General features: G+C 57.2%; 1 protein-coding gene across 1 annotated transcript in view; it reads left to right on the top strand.

The window, feature by feature from the left end:
- The window catches only part of DLGAP1 (DLG associated protein 1), an 82,070-nt gene that overhangs the window by 22,809 nt on the left and 37,012 nt on the right, over nucleotides 1-22,249 (top strand). Inside the window, exon 4 of the mRNA XM_054381624.1 lies at nucleotides 10,765-10,844. Coding sequence (XP_054237599.1) covers nucleotides 10,765-10,844 — 80 coding nt within the window. The remainder of the gene's footprint in view (nucleotides 1-10,764; nucleotides 10,845-22,249) is intronic.

Here is a 22,249-nt window from a genome sequence, read left to right as displayed (position 1 = left end):
CCCTTGTCCCTATCCCTATACAACCATAAAAATGATTACAGGATCATGGGCTGCATGAGGCAGGTGGAGAAGTCCTTGCTTGAAGGGAGGAAGCTTTGCAGGGGCTCTGCAGAGGAGCCTTGGTTTAACTGAGAGCAGGAAGTGCACTGCCAGGGCTGGGCAAGTGCCCTGATACATCTCTGCTTGGGCAGGGATCGAGGAGAGAAGCTCTGCATGGAAGCTGCTCTGGCTGGACAGCTGAGGCCAGGTGGTCTCAGCTCTCCCCTCTAGACAAGGAGTTAATCAGAAACAACTTCTGCCCTCTCAGGTGGTCAGCACATGGCCCAGCTTTTCACAGCATCACTGAATGGCTCAGGTTGGAAGGGACCTCCAAGACCATCCAGCTCCAGCCCCCTGCCATGGGCAGGGACACCTCTCACCACCAGCACAGGTTGCTCAAGGCCTCATCCAGCCTGGCCTTGAACACCTTCAGAGATGGAGACTCCACAGCCTCCCTGGACAACCTCTTCCAGTGTTTCCCCACCCTCACTATCAAGAATTTCTTCCTCCTCTCCATTCTCAATCTCACCTCTCCCAGCTCAAAGCCATTGTCCTTTATCCTGGCACTACAGGTCCCTGTCAAAAGTCCCTTCCCAGCTGGAAGTAGCCCCTTCAGGTACTGGAAGGCTGCTCTGAGGTCTCCCTGGAACCTTCTCCTCTCCAGGCTGAGCAGCCCCAACTCTCTCAGCCTGTTGGATGAGGTTGGATGAGGCCTTGATCAAGCTGGGCTGGTGGGAGGTGTCCCTGCCCATGGCAGGGGGGTTGGAACTGGATGATCTTCAAGGTCCCTTCCAACCCAAAGCATTCTATGAATCTCTGAACCTTCTCTTCCAGAGCCCTGCATTCCTCTGCTAGGGCACAGGCAAGGTTTAATCCAGAGACTAGTTAAGTCATGCTCAGAAATCCTCTTGCCTTCCCAAAGCACCAACTGCAGCCGGATCCACTTCCCCAGCCATGCTCTCCCTTTCCTTTTCATCTTGTGACTCTGCCTTGGGCTTACAGTTTATTGCCAGGCATGTAGAGAAAAGAAAACCCACGAAAAAAACCCACCAAAAAACCACCACCACAAAACAAAACAAAAAAATCACCCAAACCCCCACCCACACTTTCTCCAGACTGGGAAAAAAAAAAAAAAAAAAACAACAAACCCCAAACCCCAAACCCCAAGTCCTGGTGCTTGTCCTCCTAGCCAACATTGCCAAACAAGGAGCTCATGGGACAGGAATTCAGAACAGGGAGTGTCAACCAACCCCAGCTCAGAAGGAAGTCTAATGACAAAAAAAAAAACAAAACAAAACAAATCAAAATCCAACCACCAAAACAAGAGAAAGAAAGAAAATAAATCCCAGATTGCATAACAACAATGGGGCCTGGGGTTGAATGCTTGGATCTGAGGAGCTCCTCAGCTGTCTGAACATGCCTGCTGGGGAGGTGAAGCCCTCAGGAGCAAACAGCAGCAGGCAAACACAAAGCTCCTGAGCTGGGTTGCCCAGGAGAACCTCAAAGCAGATGAACATTTGTGAAGAGCTCAGATCCAGGCAGTGCCTTGGACCCTTCAAGGGCTGAGGGAGGTTGGCAATATTCTGCTCCTTTGGCATCCTCCTCAACCAGGGTAAGGAATGCCAGGAGAAATGGAAGTGCAAATTCAAAGTTACTTAACAGAATTGTGCTGCTTTGGAGGCAAAAAGAAAATGGACTAATTGGGGAAGGAGTGGGGTGGAATTCTGTGCCTCTGCTCTGTTGTGACCCTTCCTGCAGGGCTGGGGCAGCCCTGGAACCCTCAGCACAGCACAGCCAGGGACCTGTTGGAGCAGGGCCAGGGGAGGCCACAGCAGTGCTGGCAGGGCTGGAAGAGAGGTTAGGAGAGTTGGGATAGCTCAGCCTGGAGGAGAGAAGGCTCCAGGAGACCTTCTGTCAGATGAGGACAACTCAACTCTCCCAGCATCAGGAGCTATGCCAAGGCCCACAGCACCACCACCCCCCAGCCAAAGCCTGAGCTGCACTGGAATGGCAAACAGCCATGTCTGAGAAATCCTCTTCATGCACTGCAGGAGACCATTGGCCTTCCTGGCAGAGAGGGCACCTTGCTGGCTCCTGTAATACAGAAATCCATTGAACCATAAAAATCCCAGCATGTGGGTGGGTGGGAAGGGACCTCTGGAGCTCCCTCAGTCCAACCCCCCTGCCAAAGCAGCATCACTCAGGGCAGGGCACACAGCAACACATCCAGCTGGGGCTGGGAGCTCTGCAGAGGAGACTCCACAACCTCCCTGGGCAGCCTGCTCCAGGCCTCAAGCACCCTCACACCAAAGAGCTTTCTCCTCAGTGAGGAGGGACCAGGGTGAGGAGCAGGGAGGGAGCAGCAGCTCTGGAGGGAGCAGCCAGCAGCAGCTCTGGAGGGAGCAGCAGCAGCAGCTCTGGAGGGAGCAGCCAGCAGCAGCTCAGGAGGGAGCAGCCAGCAGCACAGGAGGGAGCAGCCAGCAGCAGCTCAGGAGGGAGCAGCCAGCAGCAGCTCTGGAGGGAGCAGCAGCAGCTCAGGAGGGAGCAGTCAGCAGCAGCTCAGGAGGGAGCAGTCAGCAGCAGCTCAGGAGGGAGCAGTCAGCAGCAGCTCTGGAGGGAGCAGCAGCAGCAGCTCTGGAGGGAGCAGCAGCAGCTCTGGAGGGAGCAGCAGCAGCAGCTCTGGAGGGAGCAGCCAGCAGCAGCTCTGGAGGGAGCAGCAGCAGCAGCTCTGGAGGGAGCAGCAGCAGCTCTGGAGGGAGCAGCAGCAGCTCTGGAGGGAGCAGCCAGCAGCAGCTCTGGAGGGAGCAGCCAGCAGCAGCTCTGGAGGGAGCAGGAGCAGCTCTGGAGGGAGCAGTCAGCAGCAGCTCTGGAGGGAGCAGCAGCAGCTCTGGAGGGAGCAGCAGCAGCTCTGGAGGGAGCAGCAGCAGCTCTGGAGGGAGCAGCAGCAGCAGCTCAGGAGGGAGCAGCAGCAGCTCAGGAGGGAGCAGCCAGCAGCAGCTCTGGAGGGAGCAGCAGCAGCAGCTCTGGAGGGAGCAGCAGCTCAGAGCAGCAGCTCAGGAGGGAGCAGCCAGCAGCAGCTCTGGAGGGAGCAGCAGCAGCTCTGGAGGGAGCAGCAGCAGCTCTGGAGGGAGCAGCAGCAGCTCTGGAGGGAGCAGTCAGCAGCAGCTCTGGAGGGAGCAGCAGCAGCAGCTCAGGAGGGAGCAGCCAGCAGCAGCTCTGGAGGGAGCAGCAGCAGCAGCTCTGGAGGGAGCAGCAGCAGCTCTGGAGGGAGCAGCAGCAGCTCTGGAGGGAGCAGCAGCAGCTCAGGAGGGAGCAGCCAGCAGCAGCTCTGGAGGGAGCAGCAGCAGCTCTGGAGGGAGCAGCAGCAGCAGCTCTGGAGGGAGCAGCAGCAGCTCTGGAGGGAGCAGCAGCAGCAGCTCTGGAGGGAGCAGCAGCAGCAGCTCTGGAGGGAGCAGCAGCAGCTCGGAGGGAGCAGCAGCAGCTCTGGAGGGAGCAGCAGCAGCAGCTCTGGAGGGAGCAGCAGCAGCTCTGGAGGGAGCAGCCAGCAGCAGCTCAGGAGGGAGCAGCCAGCAGCTCAGGAGGGAGCAGCAGCAGCTCTGGAGGGAGCAGCAGCAGCTCTGGAGGGAGCAGCAGCAGCTCTGGAGGGAGCAGCAGCAGCAGCTCTGGAGGGAGCAGCCAGCAGCTCTGGAGGGAGCAGCAGCAGCAGCTCAGGAGGGAGCAGCCAGCAGCTCAGGAGGGAGCAGCAGCAGCTCAGGAGGGAGCAGCAGCAGCTCTGGAGGGAGCAGCAGCAGCAGCTCTGGAGGGAGCAGCAGCAGCTCTGGAGGGAGCAGCAGCAGCAGCTCAGGAGGGAGCAGCCAGCAGCAGCTCTGGAGGGAGCAGCAGCAGCTCAGGAGGGAGCAGCAGCAGCTCTGGAGGGAGCAGCAGCAGCTCTGGAGGGAGCAGCAGCAGCAGCTCAGGAGGGAGCAGCAGCAGCTCAGGAGGGAGCAGCAGCAGCTCAGGAGGGAGCAGCAGCAGCTCAGGAGGGAGCAGCAGCAGCTCTGGAGGGAGCAGCAGCAGCTCAGGAGGGAGCAGCAGCAGCTCAGGAGGGAGCAGCCAGCAGCAGCTCTGGAGGGAGCAGCAGCAGCTCTGGAGGGAGCAGCAGCAGCAGCTCTGGAGGGAGCAGCAGCAGCTCTGGAGGGAGCAGTCAGCAGCAGCTCTGGAGGGAGCAGCAGCAGCTCTGGAGGGAGCAGCCAGCAGCAGCTCAGGAGGGAGCAGCCAGCAGCAGCTCAGGAGGGAGCAGCAGCAGCTCTGGAGGGAGCAGCAGCAGCTCTGGAGGGAGCAGCAGCAGCTCTGGAGGGAGCAGCAGCAGCAGCTCTGGAGGGAGCAGCAGCAGCTCTGGAGGGAGCAGCAGCAGCAGCTCAGGAGGGAGCAGCCAGCAGCACAGGAGGGAGCAGCAGCAGCTCAGGAGGGAGCAGCAGCAGCTCAGGAGGGAGCAGCAGCAGCAGCTCTGGAGGGAGCAGCAGCAGCTCAGGAGGGAGCAGCAGCAGCAGCTCAGGAGGGAGCAGCAGCAGCTCAGGAGGGAGCAGCAGCAGCAGCTCAGGAGGGAGCAGCAGCAGCAGCTCAGGAGGGAGCAGCAGCAGCTCAGGAGGGAGCAGCAGCAGCTCAGGAGGGAGCAGCAGCAGCAGCTCAGGAGGGAGCAGCAGCAGCTCAGGAGGGAGCAGCAGCAGCAGCTCTGGAGGGAGCAGCAGCAGCTCAGGAGGGAGCAGCAGCAGCAGCTCAGGAGGGAGCAGCAGCAGCTCAGGAGGGAGCAGCAGCAGCTCAGGAGGGAGCAGCAGCAGCAGCTCTGGAGGGAGCAGCAGCAGCTCTGGAGGGAGCAGCAGCAGCTCAGGAGGGAGCAGCAGCAGCTCAGGAGGGAGCAGCAGCAGCTCTGGAGGGAGCAGCCAGCAGCAGCTCTGGAGGGAGCAGCAGCAGCAGCTCTGGAGGGAGCAGCCAGCAGCAGCTCTGGAGGGAGCAGCAGCAGCAGCTCTGGAGGGAGCAGCAGCAGCAGCTCTGGAGGGAGCAGCAGCAGCAGCTCTGGAGGGAGCAGCCAGCAGCTCAGGAGGGAGCAGCAGCAGCTCTGGAGGGAGCAGCAGCAGCTCAGGAGGGAGCAGCAGCAGCTCAGGAGGGAGCAGCAGCAGCTCAGGAGGGAGCAGGCAGCAGCTCAGGAGGGAGCAGCAGCAGCTCAGGAGGGAGCAGCAGCAGCTCAGGAGGGAGCAGCAGCAGCTCAGGAGGGAGCAGCCAGCAGCTCAGGAGGGAGCAGGCAGCAACTCAGGAGGGAGCAGTCAGCAGCAGCTCTGGAGGGAGCAGCAGCAGCTCAGGAGGGAGCAGCAGCAGCAGCTCTGGAGGGAGCAGCCAGCAGCTCAGGAGGGAGCAGCCATGGCTTTAAAAGGGAAAAGCACCACCAAGGAGCCCACAGAGACAGCCTCACTCTGCATTTTTTCCCCAGGAGGCCAGTGGGAAGGCTTTCAAAGTGTGGCTCTTGTGTTGCTTTGGCACTAGGAGTCCTTTTCCAGATGGAACTCCTCCATGGCTGGTGGCTTGGAAGGCAGCCTGTGGTTTGTAACCACTGCTTGTCCCTTTGGGCTCTGCCTCCTCTGCCAGCCAGCAGCTGGGAGGTCTCCGGCAGGAGGAGGAGGAAGAGGCTGTGAGAAGCACAGCAGCTCCAGATCCTGGGAGCTGCAGGTAGCAACCAAGAGGATTCTCCCTTCCAAGGACCTTGGCAAGGGCGAAAATGAGACTATTGGTGAGGAGGGGTGCAAGGAGGAGCTGCTGGCAGAGGGGGAAGGAGCGAAGGATGCTGGAAGGACACCGGGCAGCTGCTTTTCCGGTTGCTCCAGAGCCAAGGGAAGAGCCTTTGATGTGCTGAGCAGGGCTGGGCTTGCTGCCAGGCCCTTCTCCAGCAGGGCTGCTGCCTCCACAGCTCCTCTCTGGCTGCCTGGGCAGGGGAAAGCCAAACAAGTGACGTCACCCACGGAGGGACCCCACTGAAACGCTGCCATTGTCACCAGCCCTGCACAGGGCATGGCCCACAGATGCCTGGCTCTGCACTGAGCTCCTCATGCAAGGCAGGGAAAAAAACAGCCCCCAAAGAAAGCAGCAGCTCCTCTGGATGACATCTTCCAGAGCTACATCAACCTCCCTTTCCCCCCACCCCCCAGCCCTTGCCCAGAGCAGCACTGAATTAAACTCAGTGCTTGAACTTGCTGATGACAGAATCCCAGGACGGCTCAGGCAGGAAGGGACCTCAGAGCTCCTCTGCTCCAACCCCCTGCCATGTCCAGGGACACCTCTCAGCTAGACTCAGCTGCTCAAGGCCTCAACTCATGGCCCTCAGCACTGCATCTCCAGGGCTCAGAAACCCCTCCAGGCATGGAGACTCCACCACTGCCCTGGGCACCCTGGACCAGGTCTTGACAGTCCTCAAGGGGACAAAATCGTTCCTCATGTCCAACTTAAACCTCCCCTGAGGCAACTTGAGGCTATTTCCTCTCATTCTGTCCCTTGTTCCTTGGGAGCAGAGCCCAACCCCCACCTGGCTCCAGCCTCCTCTCAGGGAGCTGCAGAGAGCAATGAGGTCTCCCTCAGCCTCCTCTTTCTCTCATCAAACATGCCTCAGCTCCCTCAGCTCTGCTCCCCAGCCCTGCTCTCCAGACCCTGCCCTGCCATGGCCAAGTCTGTCCCCACTTTCCCTCCTCACACGCACAAGCCTGAGGAGCCTCCTGCTCTGCAGCCTTCCCCCAAACATCTGCAATCACTTAAGGGCTGTGAGAGACAAGCCTCAGCCACCCCAGCCTGGCCTTCTCAGCACCCTGCAGCTGATGTCATCTGGGGCACTTTGGATTTGCCAAGGAAACCCAAGAGCTTCCCAGGCAGCCTCACATCCCAGCACAGTGCCGCAGCCATGGCTTCAAAGCAGCCTCCCAGGCCCACCAGCTGCTGCTGGCTTTCATCACAGCTTCCCCAGGACAAACAGCTTTGCTCTGCTGCTGCTTCTCTCCTCCCCTGTCACCCCTGCAATGCTCCTCTGCACGGCTCAAGGAGCTGTGGAGGGAAGGCTTGGCCCAGGGCAGAGGGGAGGCTGCAGCATGGGTGCTGTGTGTGACAGCTGGGAGAGGAGGAAAGGACACCAGGCTGCAGTGGAGCTGCAACACCACAGCTTCTCACCACCAGAAGGTCCCTCAGGCATGTGCTGAGCTGCGTCAGTTTTGTCCTTCCTCTAGCTCACACCACAGGCTACGTATCAGATGGGGACAGAGTGCTGGCCAGGGCCTGTGGTGCCAGGCCAAGGGGGGATGGTTTGGACTCCAAAAGGGAGATGGAGAGTGGTGAGAAGGCAGAAATGTTTGACACTGAGGGTGGGGAGAGCCTGGCCCAGGCTGCCCAGAGAGGTGGGAGCTGCCCCATGGCTGGCACCACTGCAGGTCAGGTTGTTTGGGGCTCTGGGCAGCCTGCTCTGGTTGGGGAGGTCCCTGCTGGCTGCAGGGGGGGTTGGACTGGATGAGCTTGGAAGGTCCCTTCCTACCCAAACCATTCTTACAGGAAATCCTAGAACCCCACCATGGTGGAGTTGAAGGACACCTCTGGAGCTCCCCCAGCCCAACCCCTGCTCCAGCAGGGCACCCACAGCAGCTTGCCCAGCAGCACAGTGCCCAGGGGGGGTTGGAAGCTCTCCACACCAGGAGACTCCACAACCTCTCTGGGCAGCCTGCTCCAGGCCTCCAGCACCCTCACACCAAACAACTTTCTCCTCCTGCTCAGCTGCCACCTCCTGCCTTCCACTCTGTGCCCCTTGGCCTGTCCCTGGGCACCACTGAGGAGAGCCTGGCCCCAGCCTCTTGCCCCCCACAGCTCCTTCAGCTCTTGCTGAGCATTGCTCAGATGCCCTCTGGGGCTGCTCTTCTGCAGGCTGCACAGCCCCAGGGCTCTCAGCCTTTGCTCCTCACACAGCTGCTCCAGGCCCCTCAGCAGCTCTGCAGCCTGCCCTAGACTCTTCCAGCAGTTCTCTGTCCCTCTGGTCTGCAGAGAGGTTTCTGTGAAGTTCAGCAGGCCCCACATCACCTCTTCACACCTTGCTCCTCCTCACATATTGCTCCTCCTCTACCTCACCTTGATGTAACGAGGAAGAGAATTTGACTCCAATCTTCTTGTGGTCCTGTTTGAGCTATCAGAAGCAGCAGCTTTCCTGCCTGGCTAGTTTTGGTGCCTGCTCCTGAGTCACTGCCCCAGCAATCAAGCAGCCATCTCCAGGGACACCCAGACCTTGGAGCAGACCCCCAAGACAGCAGGCAGGCAGCCAGCTGAGTGCAGGGGAAGGATGCCAAGAGCCTCTCTTTGTGCTGCTGAGCTGGGGTGAAGCTGCCTCACCTAGCTCAGTGCCATCACACCTGCACCACAGCTGCTGAAGAGAGAATGGTTTGGTGGCACAGTCCCTCCCCTGGGCAGCTCAGCCTGGCTTCACTTTGATGTCCCTCTGTGAAAGGGTGGTTCCTACTGAAAAGCCTTGGGAGAAGGGAAGAGAACTTTGAAGCCTTCTCCTGAACAGCCAGCTGAGTTGTTGAAGGAGCTGGTCTTCACTCCACAGAGTCATGGAATCACAGAGTTGTTTGGGTTGGAAAAGCCTTTGGAGATCACTGAGTCCAACCATCAGCCCAGCACCACCATGACCACCAAACCCTGGGCCCAAGGGCCATGGACACACATTTCTTGAACCCCTCCAGGGATGGGGACTCCATCTCCTCCCTGGGCAGCCTGTGCCAATCCCTGACCACTCTTGCAGCACAGAAATTGTTCCTCATCTCCAACCTGAACCTCCCCTGGCACCATTTCAGGCCATGTCCTCTCCCTCTGTCACCTGATCCTAGGCAGAAGTGAGTCTTCACTTCAATCCACTGCACTGGAAGGTGAGTGGTGATCTGGAGAAGCTTCCCACCTTTCCTAGAGGACACTGGCACAGGGTCACCTTGAGTACTGTTGCAGGGTGGTTTCCTTCAGTCAGTCACTGCAATTGCAACAGTTGCAAGAACCTGTCCATGGAGAGCCCAGGGCATGACCCTCAGCACAGGAGAGACATGGACTGCTTAGAGCAGATCCAGGAGGCCACAGCAATGCTGGCAGGGCTGGAAGCCTTCTGCTGTGAGGCCAGACTGGGAGAGTTGGGCTTGTTCAGCCTGGAGAGAAGAAGGCTCCAGGGAGTTCTCCTCACAGCCTGTCCTCACAGCAGAGCTGCTCCAGCACCTGGATCATCTTTGTGGCCTCCTCTGGACTCACTCCAGCAGCTCTGCGTCCTTCTCCTGCTGGGGGCACCAGCACCGGGGTGTCACCAGGGCAGAGCCGTGGCATCTGAGCGTTTTCCCTGCTGACAAACCTCCCACGGGCGCTTCGCCATCCCCGCAGCCCGCAGCTGGTGCTCCCGCAGCTCTCCAGCGGGTCAGGAGCGCCCTCTTGTGGTGCCGCCGCTGCACTGCCAGGGGCTGAGCTGCCAACAGGCTGGCTGCAAACTCTCTGCTCTTGCCTTGGCTGCTCATGGTAGGGGATGGAAGGGACCTCTGGAGCTCCCCCAGCCCAACCCCTGCTCCAGCAGGGCACCCACAGCAGCTTGCCCAGCACCACAGTGCCCAGGGGGAGCTGGAAGCTCTCCACACCAGGAGACTCACAACCTCTCTGGGCAGCCTGCTCCAGGCCTCCAGCACCCTCACACCAAACAACTTTCTCCTCCTGCTCAGCTGCCACCTCCTGCCTTCCACTTCTGTGCCCCTTGCCTGTCACAGGGTAGCAGATGGTTGCCACTGGTACCATCAACCCTGTGCTGGGGTTGATTTAAGCTTTGGACAGCATCCATCAAGCCTAGAAGCATCCTGCCTTCAACATCTGTTCCAACCCTCCTGCAGTCAGCATGGACATCTTCAATTAGAGCAGGTTGCTCAAAGCCCTATCAAGCCTGACCTTGAATAACTCCAGGGATGGGGCCTCCACCACCTCCCTGGGCAACCTGTTCCAGTCTTCCACCACCCTCATAGCAAAGAACTTCTTCCTGTTGTGCCATCAGATGATGAAAACAAATCTGCAAGACAAGATGAAGACTAAATACCCGAGGGGCCAAAGAGAAGAAGCTGCTTTGCTGGGCTGCTTAAGAGAAATCCTTTCCAAAGACTCAGGGCATCATCCTGGAGCAGGCTGCCCAGGGAGGCTGTGGAACACCCTGGGGCTGTCAAAGGCCAGGCTGGATGAGGCCTTGAGCAGCTGAGTCTGGTTGAGAGGTGTCCCTGGGCATGGTGGGGAGGTTGGAGCAGCTGAGCTCTGAGGTTCCTTCCAGCCTGAGCCATGCTGGGATTCCATGACCCAAACAACACATCAGGCTTTTTATCTCTGACCTAAATGTCTGGAGTTTGAGGGGGGAGGTTTTTGTCGTTGTTTTGGGTGTTTTTGCGTTGTTTTCATTGTTTTTTTCCTCCTCCCCTGCACCGCCGAGCAGGCAGCTGTAAGCGGATCGGTCGCTGCCGAGCGCAGGGAGCTCTGCCTTCATCCAGCGCCGGGGGGCAGGGGCTGAAAGCACACCGCAGGAAAGAGCTCAAAGGCTCAACCCTTAAGTCCCGCCTGGCTGGCCGGCGCCTGGTGTCACAGCGAGTGTGCAGCCACACCACCACACCTTTGATGTGACACCGCTCCCCTCTCATGTGCCCTAAGCTCTCGGCCCTTTTGTCTCCCCAGCTGTAATCCTCTGGCTCCTGCTAAGCCTCCAAAGCACAAATGCTCCTCAAAGCTTCTCCAGATTACTCAGATCCACTTCCGTGAGCACTGGGAACTACATCTCATGGAGTCACTGAATCCTTTTGGGTGGAAGAGATCTTTCAGACCTTCCAACCCTTGACCCTGCACTGCCAAGGCACATCTTCTCCAGGGCATCACTAAAGCATGGCCCTCAGAACCACATCTTCTCCAGGGCATCACTAAAGCATGGCCCTCAGCACCACATCTTCTCCAGGGCATCACTAAAGCATGGCCCTCAGCACCACATCTTCTCCAGGGCATCACTAAAGCATGGCCCTCAGAACCACATCTTCTCCAGGGCATCACTAAAGCATGGCCCTCAGAACCACATCTTCTCCAGGGCATCACTAAAGCATGGCCCTCAGAACCACATCTTCTCCAGGGCATCACTAAAGCATGGCCCTCAGCACCACATCTTCTCCAGGGCATCACTAAAGCATGGCCCTCAGAACCACATCTTCTCCAGGACATCACTAAAGCATGGCCCTCAGAACCACATCTTCTCCAGGGCATCACTAAAGCATGGCCCTCAGAACCACATCTTCTCCAGGACATCACTAAAGCATGGCCCTCAGCACCACATCTTCTCCAGGACATCACTAAAGCATGGCCCTCAGCACCACATCTCTCCAGGCATCACTAAAGCATGGCCTCAGCACCACATCTTCTCCAGGGCATCACTAAAGCATGGCCCTCAGAACCACATCTTCTCCAGGGCATCACTAAAGCATGGCCCTCAGAACCACATCTTCTCCAGGGCATCACTAAAGCATGGCCCTCAGCACCACATCTTCTCCAGGGCATCACTAAAGCATGGCCCTCAGCACCACATCTTCTCCAGGGCATCACTAAAGCATGGCCCTCAGAACCACATCTTCTCCAGGACATCACTAAAGCATGGCCCTCAGAACCACATCTTCTCCAGGGCATCACTAAAGCATGGCCCTCAGCACCACATCTTCTCCAGGGCATCACTAAAGCATGGCCCTCAGAACCACATCTTCTCCAGGGCATCACTAAAGCATGGCCCTCAGAACCACATCTTCTCCAGGACATCACTAAAGCATGGCCCTCAGCACCACATCTTCTCCAGGGCATCACTAAAGCATGGCCCTCAGAACCACATCTTCTCCAGGGCATCACTAAAGCATGGCCCTCAGAACCACATCTTCTCCAGGACATCACTAAAGCATGGCCCTCAGCACCACATCTTCTCCAGGGCATCACTAAAGCATGGCCCTCAGAACCACATCTTCTCCAGGGCATCACTAAAGCATGGCCCTCAGCACCACATCTTCTCCAGGACATCACTAAAGCATGGCCCTCAGCACCACATCTTCTCCAGGACATCACTAAAGCATGGCCCTCAGAACCACATCTTCTCCAGGACATCACTAAAGCATGGCCCTCAGCACCACATCTTCTCCAGGGCATCACCAAACCATGTCCATCAGGTTGTATGGCCCAGAGGTTCTCCTGCCCCTCTGCTCTGCCCCAGTGAGGCCACAGCTGCAGTGCTGGGTCCAGCTCTGGGCTCCTGAGTCCCAGAGAGACAGGGAACTGCTGGAGAGAGTCCAGGGCAGGCTGCAGAGCTGCTGAGGGGCCTGGAGCAGCTGTGTGAGGAGCAAAGGCTGAGAGCCCTGGGGCTGTGCAGCCTGCAGAAGAGCAGCCCCAGAGGGCATCTGAGCAATGCTCAGCAAGAGCTGAAGGAGCTGTGGGGGGCAGGAGGCTGGGGCCAGAAGGGCTGCACTGCAAGCAGAGCACCTGCTGGAGCATTTGCTGAGCCTTCCAAAGCAAAGCCACCTTCTGACATGGCTTTGTTTCCAGGATCAAGTGTCAGGCTCCTTGCAAGCAGGAGGTGCAGCAGGTCACAGCTGCTGGTTGTTACTCTCTGCCCTGCTTTGAGCTGGACCAGAACCAACTCTGGTCAGTTTCTGCTCAGTGAGGTTCAAGGCCAGGCTGGATGAGGCCTTGAGCAAGGTGGGCTGGTGGGAGGTGTCCCTGCCCATGCAGGGGGTGGAACTGGATGAGCCTGAAGGTCCCTTCCAACCCAACCCAACCCAACCCAACCCAACCCATGCTATGACTCCATGAACAAGGAGGTGTTTTGGGGGAAGGAACAATCAAGACATGGAATGCAGCCAGGCAGAGCAGTGGCAAAGCTTCCTGCTGGATCTGATGAGACAAAGGGGAAGTGGAGGAAATTGATGCTCTCAGCAGAACTTGCCAGCATTATCTGCAGGAGCAGGAACCAGCTGCTCTGCTCCTCTGAAGCTCCTGCAGTGCCCAGAAGGAGCACTCTGGCATCAGCTGCTTTGGCTCTTTTTTGATCTAATCTGTGCACAATGAAGATCTTCAGGGAAATGGAGATAGATGGAGCTGATGGAGCTGGAATCCTCGAGGTTAGACAGGGCAAGGACACTCCAGGGGGGAGAAGGGCACTCTAGAAAGGGAAGGGCACTCCAGAAAGGGGAAGGGTACTCCAGAAAGGGGAAGGGTACTCCAGAAAGGGGAAGGGTACTCCAGGGGAGGAAGAGAACTCCAGGGGGGGAAGGGCACTCTAGATTGGGAAGGGCACTCCAGAAGGGGAAGGGCACTGCAGGGGGGAGAAGGGCACTGCAGGAGGGCAAGGGCACTCCAGAAGGGGAAGGGCACTGCAGGGGGGGAAGGGGACTCCGGGGGGGGGGGAAGGGCACTTCAGTGGGAGGAAGATCACTCCAGGGCGGGAAGGGGACTCCGGGGGGGGGGGAAGGGCACTTCAGTGGGAGGAAGATCACTCCAGGGGGGGAAGGGCACTCCAGGGGGGGAAGGGCACTCCAAGGGGGGGAAGGGCACTCCAAGGGGGGGAAGGGCACTCCAGAAGGGAGAAGCCACCCTCCAGGAAGGCCTGGCCAGGCTGCAGGAGTGAGCCAGCAAGAACCTCATGAAGTCAAATGAGGCCAAGTACAGGGTCTTGGACCTGGGAATGCAGAACTCAGGAGTGCAGCTCAGGCTCGGATCAGCCATTATCATAGCTGAGGACAACCAAAATATTTAGGTTTATCCTAAAAATGAGGAACCATTTCTTCCCTGCAAGGAGTGGTGAGGGGTTGGGACAGGCTGCCCAGGTTGGTGGTGGAGTCCCCATCCCTGGAGGTGTTCAAGGAGCTGTAGCTGTGGTGGTGCTTCAGAATGTAAGCTTAGTGGCCATGGTGGTTGGGTTATGGTTGGACTTGACGATTTCAGAGGTCTTTCCCAACCTCAGGGATGTGGAATTAAGGGTGGGTGGCAGACTGGGCTCTGGCACACACTACAAAAACCCAACTTCAGTAATCTGTTCAGCCTGGCTTTCTGAATGCAGCACAGCTCCTGCAGGAGACGCAGCCAAGGCTTTGCTTCCCAGAAGACAGCTGGAGTTCAAAGGACCCTATCAGGCTATTTTAAGGAAAATAGCAGGAATTATTCCTGATAAATGTGATCCCATTATAGAAATTGGGGCATGTCTGCAGCTTCCTGATTCAGCTCCTTTTCATCCCTCAAAAAAACAAACCTCCAACCCCTCCACTGCTTGGGAAATCAGCCAGAACATAGCAAAGCTTCAGGGCTCTGCTGTGCTTCCCCAGAAAGGGAGGCAGTGGAGGTGTTTGCCCTTCCTTTATCATTGCCATCTCGGCTCAGGAAGACATCTCCAGATGCTCCAGAGCTCTCTTTGGCCAGCTCCTGACAGCAGCAGGTTTGGGGTGCACAACCCTGGGACAGGTGTCCCCAGATTCATGGAATGGGTTGGATTGGAAGGGAGCTTAAAGCTCACCCAGTTCCAGCCCCAGGGACACCTCCCACCAGCCCAGGCTGCTCAGGGCCTCACCCAGCCTGGCCTTGAACACCTCCAGGGAGAGAGCATCCAGAACCTCCCTGGGCAGCCCCTTCCAGTGTTCCACCACCCTCACAGTAAAGAACTTCTTCCTAATGTCCAATCTAAACCTACCCTGCTCCAGTTTCAAACCACTGCCCCAAGCCAGTCATGCCCAACCTAAACCTCCCCTGCCACAACTTGAGGTCATGGAATCACAGAATGGGTTGGGTTGGAAGGGACCTCCAAAGGGCATCCAGTCCAACCCCCCTGCACTCAGCAGGGACATCCTTCACTAGATCAGGTTGCTCAGAACCTTCTCCAGCCTCAAACTGAACACCTCCAGGGATGAGGCCCCAACCACCTCCCTGGCCATCCTGTTCCAGGTCATTTCCTCTTGTCCTGTCATCATTCTTTGGGAGAAGAGACCAGCTCTGGACTTTAAGTCTGCTAGAAGCCTTCCACCAAGGGCTCTCTGTTCTGAGTTCCTCTCATTAAAATCTTCCCCTGACTTGATAACCATGGAGGGGTTGTGGTGTGATGTGGAGCTTAACAAGCCAGGAGCTGTGCAGCTCTCATCAAGATGCCCCTGAAATGGGAGTCTTCTCCTGCACAAGGAGCTCCTCATCAGCAAAGGAAAACACCTAGAAGTGCTGCTCTAAGCACTTTGGAGGTGGCTCCCTCAGGGAAGGAGGGGAAGCCAAGTGTGTAAAACCTCTGTCCAACACTTTCCTGTGCTCTTCAGACCTGTTTCAAGCTTCAGCATCTGCACCAAGGCCTCAACTTAGAATCATAGAACTGTCAGGGTTGGAAGGGACCTCATGGATCATCCAGCTCCAACCCCCCTGCCATGCCCAGGGACACCTCACACTACAGCAGGTTGCTCACAGCCACATCCAGCCTGGCTGCAAAAACCCTCCAGGCATGAGGCTTCCACCACCTCCCTGGGCAACCTCTGCCAGTGTCTCACCACCCTCATGGGGGAAGAATTTCTTCCTCACATCCAATCTGGATCTCCCCATTTCTAGTTTTGTTCCATTCCCCCCAGTCCTATCACTGCCTGACAGCCTCAAAAGTCCCTCCCCAGCTTTCTTGTAGCCCCCTTCAGATACTGGAAGGCCACAAGAGAGTGGGAGCCTTCTCTTCTCCAGACTGAGCAGCCCCAACTCCTTTCAGTCTTACTTACCTGCTCTTCAGACCTTCAGTGGAAACATCCCAATTTTGGGGACAGATCCAAGCTTCCAATGGGAACTCAAATTGAGACCCCAATTCCCTGTTTCTTTTCAGGCAGAACAGTCCTGAAGGTACAACCTTGAGGAGTCCAAGAAGCGTGGCCACAGCTGGCACCCAACCACCTCCAGGCTCCTCCTCCCCAGCACTTGGTGTCATTTGTGGATGCTGCCTGGCACCAGCCTGGTCCCCACGCTGTTGGCATTTGAGCTTTGTTTTAACTGGCTTGGCAGCCCCTGAGACACTTTTCACCACAGACCTGACCCTCCTTGTGCCAGGGAAGGGATGGAAAGCAGCCTGCTCAGCTGAAGCATCTCCTGTGATCACTCCCAGCCCTCCTCCAGCCTGCTGTGCACACAGAATGCTCTCCACACAGGATGCTCTCCACAGGGCTGGGCTTTGCCAGGCTGCTCAGCAGAGCTGTGAGATTGCTGCAGCTCACCAGGTGGCATTGCTGGAGGTGCCTGAGGGCACAGAGAATGGAGGCAACACTCACTGCAAGCCAGGGTAGAAGCTTCTCCTGGTCTTACTACCTGAGCTCCTCTAATGAACTACATCCAATCTCAATCACAAATTTGGATCTCCAAGTGCTAGCCACAGAATTCATGGAGCCCCACAATGGCTCAGGTTGGAAGGGAGCTCAGAGCTCATCCACTCCAACCTCCCCACCATGCCCAGGGACACCTCTCAGCTAGACTCAGCTGCTCAAGGCCTCATCCAGCCTGGACTTCAACACCCCCAGGCAGGAGGCAGCCACAGCCTCCCTGGGCAGCCTGTGCCAGACTCTCACCACCCTCACACTCAAGAACTTCTTCCTCAGCTCCAGTCTGACCCTGCTCTGCCTCAGCTCCAAACCATTCCCCTTGGCCTGTCTCCAGACACCCTCAGCAAAAGTCTCTCTGCAGCCTTCCTGCAGGATCCCTTCAGGTCCTGGCAGGCAGCTCTAAGGTCCCCCTGGAGCCTTCTCCTCTCCAGGCTGCACACCCCCAGCTCCCTCAGCCTGGCCTCACAGCAGAGCTGCTCCAGCCCAAGGATCATCTTTGTGGCCTCCTCTGGCCTCTCTCCAGCAGCTCTGAGTCCTTCTCCTGCTGGGGACACCAGAGCTGGAGGCAGTGCTGCAGGTGGGGTCTCAGCAGAGCAGATCAGTGCAGGAGAATCACCTCCCCCACCCTTCTGGTTTTATTGAAGAAGACTTTAATCTTCTGGTGAGACCTGGAGCACTATGTCCAGCTCTGAGGCCCTCAACACAAGAAGGACCTGAGGCCATGGACTGCCAACAAGTTTCCAACAGTCCCTGAACTCCTTACTCTTCAAAGCACCAGGAAGCCAGCCAAACATCTTCAGCTTAAAAGGACTGAAAGCCTCCTGTGATGACCTCAGCCAGCTGCAAGTGGCTTTGGCAAAGCTGGGAGGAGCAATAAGGAACCCACAGGGTCTAAAGAGCTGCACCTGGGAGAAAACACAACAAGGTGAAGAGTTTGAGAGCACAGAGAATGTGTGCACACAAACTCTTCACCTTGTTGTGTTTTCTCCCAGGTGCAGCTCTTTAGACCCTGTGGGTTCCTTATTGCTCCTCCCAGCTTTGCCAAAGCCACTTGCAGCTGGCTGAGGTCATCACAGGAGGCTTTCAGTCCTTTTAAGCTGAAGATGTTTGGCTGGCTTCCTGGTGCTTTGAAGAGTAAGGAGTTCAGGGACTGTTGGAAACTTGTTGGCAGTCCATGGCCTCAGGTCCTTCTTGTGTTGAGGGCCTCAGAGCTGGACATAGTGCTCCAGGTCTCACCAGAAGATTAAAGTCTTCTTCAATAAAACCAGAAGGGTGGGGGAGGTGATTCTCCTGCACTGATCTGCTCTGCTGAGACCCCACCTGCAGCACTGCCTCCAGCTCTGGTGTCCCCAGCAGGAGAAGGACTCAGAGCTGCTGGAGAGAGGCCAGAGGAGGCCACAAAGATGATCCTTGGGCTGGAGCAGCTCTGCTGTGAGGCCAGGCTGAGGGAGCTGGGGGTGTGCAGCCTGGAGAGGAGAAGGCTCCAGGGGGACCTTAGAGCTGCCTGCCAGGACCTGAAGGGATCCTGCAGGAAGGCTGCAGAGAGACTTTTGCTGAGGGTGTCTGGAGACAGGCCAAGGGGAATGGTTTGGAGCTGAGGCAGAGCAGGGTCAGACTGGAGCTGAGGAAGAAGTTCTTGAGTGTGAGGGTGGTGAGAGTCTGGCACAGGCTGCCCAGGGAGGCTGTGGCTGCCTCCTGCCTGGGGGTGTTGAAGTCCAGGCTGGATGAGGCCTTGAGCAGCTGAGTCTAGCTGAGAGGTGTCCCTGGGCATGGTGGGGAGGTTGGAGTGGATGAGCTCTGAGCTCCCTTCCAACCTGAGCCATTGTGGGGCTCCATGAATTCTGTGGCTAGCACTTGGAGATCCAAATTTGTGATTGAGATTGGATGTAGTTCATTAGAGGAGCTCAGGTAGTAAGACCAGGAGAAGCTTCTACCCTGGCTTGCAGTGAGTGTTGCCTCCATTCTCTGTGCCCTCAGGCACCTCCAGCAATGCCACCTGGTGAGCTGCAGCAATCTCACAGCTCTGCTGAGCAGCCTGGCAAAGCCCAGCCCTGTGGAGAGCATCCTGTGTGGAGAGCATTCTGTGTGCACAGCAGGCTGGAGGAGGGCTGGGAGTGATCACAGGAGATGCTTCAGCTGAGCAGGCTGCTTTCCATCCCTTCCCTGGCACAAGGAGGGTCAGGTCTGTGGTGAAAAGTGTCTCAGGGGCTGCCAAGCCAGTTAAAACAAAGCTCAAATGCCAACAGCGTGGGGACCAGGCTGGTGCCAGGCAGCATCCACAAATGACACCAAGTGCTGGGGAGGAGGAGCCTGGAGGTGGTTGGGTGCCAGCTGTGGCCACGCTTCTTGGACTCCTCAAGGTTGTACCTTCAGGACTGTTCTGCCTGAAAAGAAACAGGGAATTGGGGTCTCAATTTGAGTTCCCATTGGAAGCTTGGATCTGTCCCCAAAATTGGGATGTTTCCACTGAAGGTCTGAAGAGCAGGTAAGTAAGACTGAAAGGAGTTGGGGCTGCTCAGTCTGGAGAAGAGAAGGCTCCCACTCTCTTGTGGCCTTCCAGTATCTGAAGGGGGCTACAAGAAAGCTGGGGAGGGACTTTTGAGGCTGTCAGGCAGTGATAGGACTGGGGGGAATGGAACAAAACTAGAAATGGGGAGATCCAGATTGGATGTGAGGAAGAAATTCTTCCCCATGAGGGTGGTGAGACACTGGCAGAGGTTGCCCAGGGAGGTGGTGGAAGCCTCATGCCTGGAGGTTTTTGCAGCCAGGCTGGATGTGGCTGTGAGCAACCTGCTGTAGTGTGAGGTGTCCCTGGGCATGGCAGGGGGGTTGGAGCTGGATGATCCATGAGGTCCCTTCCAACCCTGACAGTTCTATGATTCTAAGTTGAGGCCTTGGTGCAGATGCTGAAGCTTGAAACAGGTCTGAAGAGCACAGGAAAGTGTTGGACAGAGGTTTTACACACTTGGCTTCCCCTCCTTCCCTGAGGGAGCCACCTCCAAAGTGCTTAGAGCAGCACTTCTAGGTGTTTTCCTTTGCTGATGAGGAGCTCCTTGTGCAGGAGAAGACTCCCATTTCAGGGGCATCTTGATTAGAGCTGGACAGCTCCTGGCTTGTTAAGCTCCACATCACACCACAACCCCTCCATGGTTATCAAGTCAGGGGAAGATTTTAATGAGAGGAACTCAGAACAGAGAGCCCTTGGTGGAAGGCTTCTAGCAGACTTAAAGTCCAGAGCTGGTCTCTTCTCCCAAAGAATGATGACAGGACAAGAGGAAATGACCTGGAACAGGATGGCCAGGGAGGTGGTTGGGGCCTCATCCCTGGAGGTGTTCAGTTTGAGGCTGGAGAAGGTTCTGAGCAACCTGATCTAGTGAAGGATGTCCCTGCTGAGTGCAGGGGGGTTGGACTGGATGCCCTTTGGAGGTCCCTTCCAACCCAACCCATTCTGTGATTCCATGACCTCAAGTTGTGGCAGGGGAGGTTTAGGTTGGGCATGACTGGCTTGGGGCAGTGGTTTGAAACTGGAGCAGGGTAGGTTTAGATTGGACATTAGGAAGAAGTTCTTTACTGTGAGGGTGGTGGAACACTGGAAGGGGCTGCCCAGGGAGGTTCTGGATGCTCTCTCCCTGGAGGTGTTCAAGGCCAGGCTGGGTGAGGCCCTGAGCAGCCTGGGCTGGTGGGAGGTGTCCCTGGGGCTGGAACTGGGTGAGCTTTAAGCTCCCTTCCAATCCAACCCATTCCATGAATCTGGGGACACCTGTCCCAGGGTTGTGCACCCCAAACCTGCTGCTGTCAGGAGCTGGCCAAAGAGAGCTCTGGAGCATCTGGAGATGTCTTCCTGAGCCGAGATGGCAATGATAAAGGAAGGGCAAACACCTCCACTGCCTCCCTTTCTGGGGAAGCACAGCAGAGCCCTGAAGCTTTGCTATGTTCTGGCTGATTTCCCAAGCAGTGGAGGGGTTGGAGGTTTGTTTTTTTGAGGGATGAAAAGGAGCTGAATCAGGAAGCTGCAGACATGCCCCAATTTCTATAATGGGATCACATTTATCAGGAATAATTCCTGCTATTTTCCTTAAAATAGCCTGATAGGGTCCTTTGAACTCCAGCTGTCTTCTGGGAAGCAAAGCCTTGGCTGCGTCTCCTGCAGGAGCTGTGCTGCATTCAGAAAGCCAGGCTGGAACAGATTACTGAAGTTGGGTTTTTGTAGTGTGTGCCAGAGCCCAGTCTGCCACCCACCCTTAATTCCACATCCCTGAGGTTGGGAAAGACCTCTGAAATCGTCAAGTCCAACCATAACCCAACCACCATGGCCACTAAGCTTACATTCTGAAGCACCACCACAGCTACAGCTCCTTGAACACCTCCAGGGATGAGGACTCCACCACCAACCTGGGCAGCCTGTCCCAACCCCTCACCACTCCTTGCAGGGAAGAAATGGTTCCTCATTTTTAGGATAAACCTAAATATTTTGGTTGTCCTCAGCTATGATAATGGCTGATCCGAGCCTGAGCTGCACTCCTGAGTTCTGCATTCCCAGGTGCAAGACCCTGTACTTGGCCTCATTTGACTTCATGAGGTTCTTGCTGGCTCACTCCTGCAGCCTGGCCAGGCCTTCCTGGAGGGTGGCTTCTCCCTTCTGGAGTGCCCTTTCCCCCCCTTGGAGTGCCCTTTCCCCCCCTTGGAGTGCCCTTCCCCCCCTTGGAGTGCCCTTCCCCCCCTGGAGTCCCCTTCCCGCCCTGGAGTGATCTTCCTCCCACTGAAGTGCCCTTCCCCCCCCCCCGGAGTCCCCTTCCCCCCCTGGAGTGCCCTTCCCCTTCTGGAGTGCCCTTGCCCTCCTGCAGTGCCCTTCTCCCCCCTGCAGTGCCCTTCCCCTTCTGGAGTGCCCTTCCCAATCTAGAGTGCCCTTCCCCCCCTGGAGTTCTCTTCCTCCCCTGGAGTACCCTTCCCCTTTCTGGAGTACCCTTCCCCTTTCTGGAGTACCCTTCCCCTTTCTGGAGTGCCCTTCCCTTTCTAGAGTGCCCTTCTCCCCCCTGGAGTGTCCTTGCCCTGTCTAACCTCGAGGATTCCAGCTCCATCAGCTCCATCTATCTCCATTTCCCTGAAGATCTTCATTGTGCACAGATTAGATCAAAAAAGAGCCAAAGCAGCTGATGCCAGAGTGCTCCTTCTGGGCACTGCAGGAGCTTCAGAGGAGCAGAGCAGCTGGTTCCTGCTCCTGCAGATAATGCTGGCAAGTTCTGCTGAGAGCATCAATTTCCTCCACTTCCCCTTTGTCTCATCAGATCCAGCAGGAAGCTTTGCCACTGCTCTGCCTGGCTGCATTCCATGTCTTGATTGTTCCTTCCCCCAGAACACCTCCTTGTTCATGGAGTCATAGCATGGGTTGGGTTGGGTTGGGTTGGGTTGGGTTGGAAGGGACCTTCAGGCTCATCCAGTTCCACCCCCTGCATGGGCAGGGACACCTCCCACCAGCCCACCTTGCTCAAGGCCTCATCCAGCCTGGCCTTGAACCTCACTGAGCAGAAACTGACCAGAGTTGGTTCTGGTCCAGCTCAAAGCAGGGCAGAGAGTAACAACCAGCAGCTGTGACCTGCTGCACCTCCTGCTTGCAAGGAGCCTGACACTTGATCCTGGAAACAAAGCCATGTCAGAAGGTGGCTTTGCTTTGGAAGGCTCAGCAAATGCTCCAGCAGGTGCTCTGCTTGCAGTGCAGCCCTTCTGGCCCCAGCCTCCTGCCCCCCACAGCTCCTTCAGCTCTTGCTGAGCATTGCTCAGATGCCCTCTGGGGCTGCTCTTCTGCAGGCTGCACAGCCCCAGGG

This window comes from Indicator indicator, chromosome 6, assembly GCF_027791375.1.
Source record: "Indicator indicator isolate 239-I01 chromosome 6, UM_Iind_1.1, whole genome shotgun sequence".
NCBI classification, from domain to species: domain Eukaryota; kingdom Metazoa; phylum Chordata; class Aves; order Piciformes; family Indicatoridae; genus Indicator; species Indicator indicator.
This window is presented reverse-complemented; position numbering and strand designations above follow the sequence as displayed.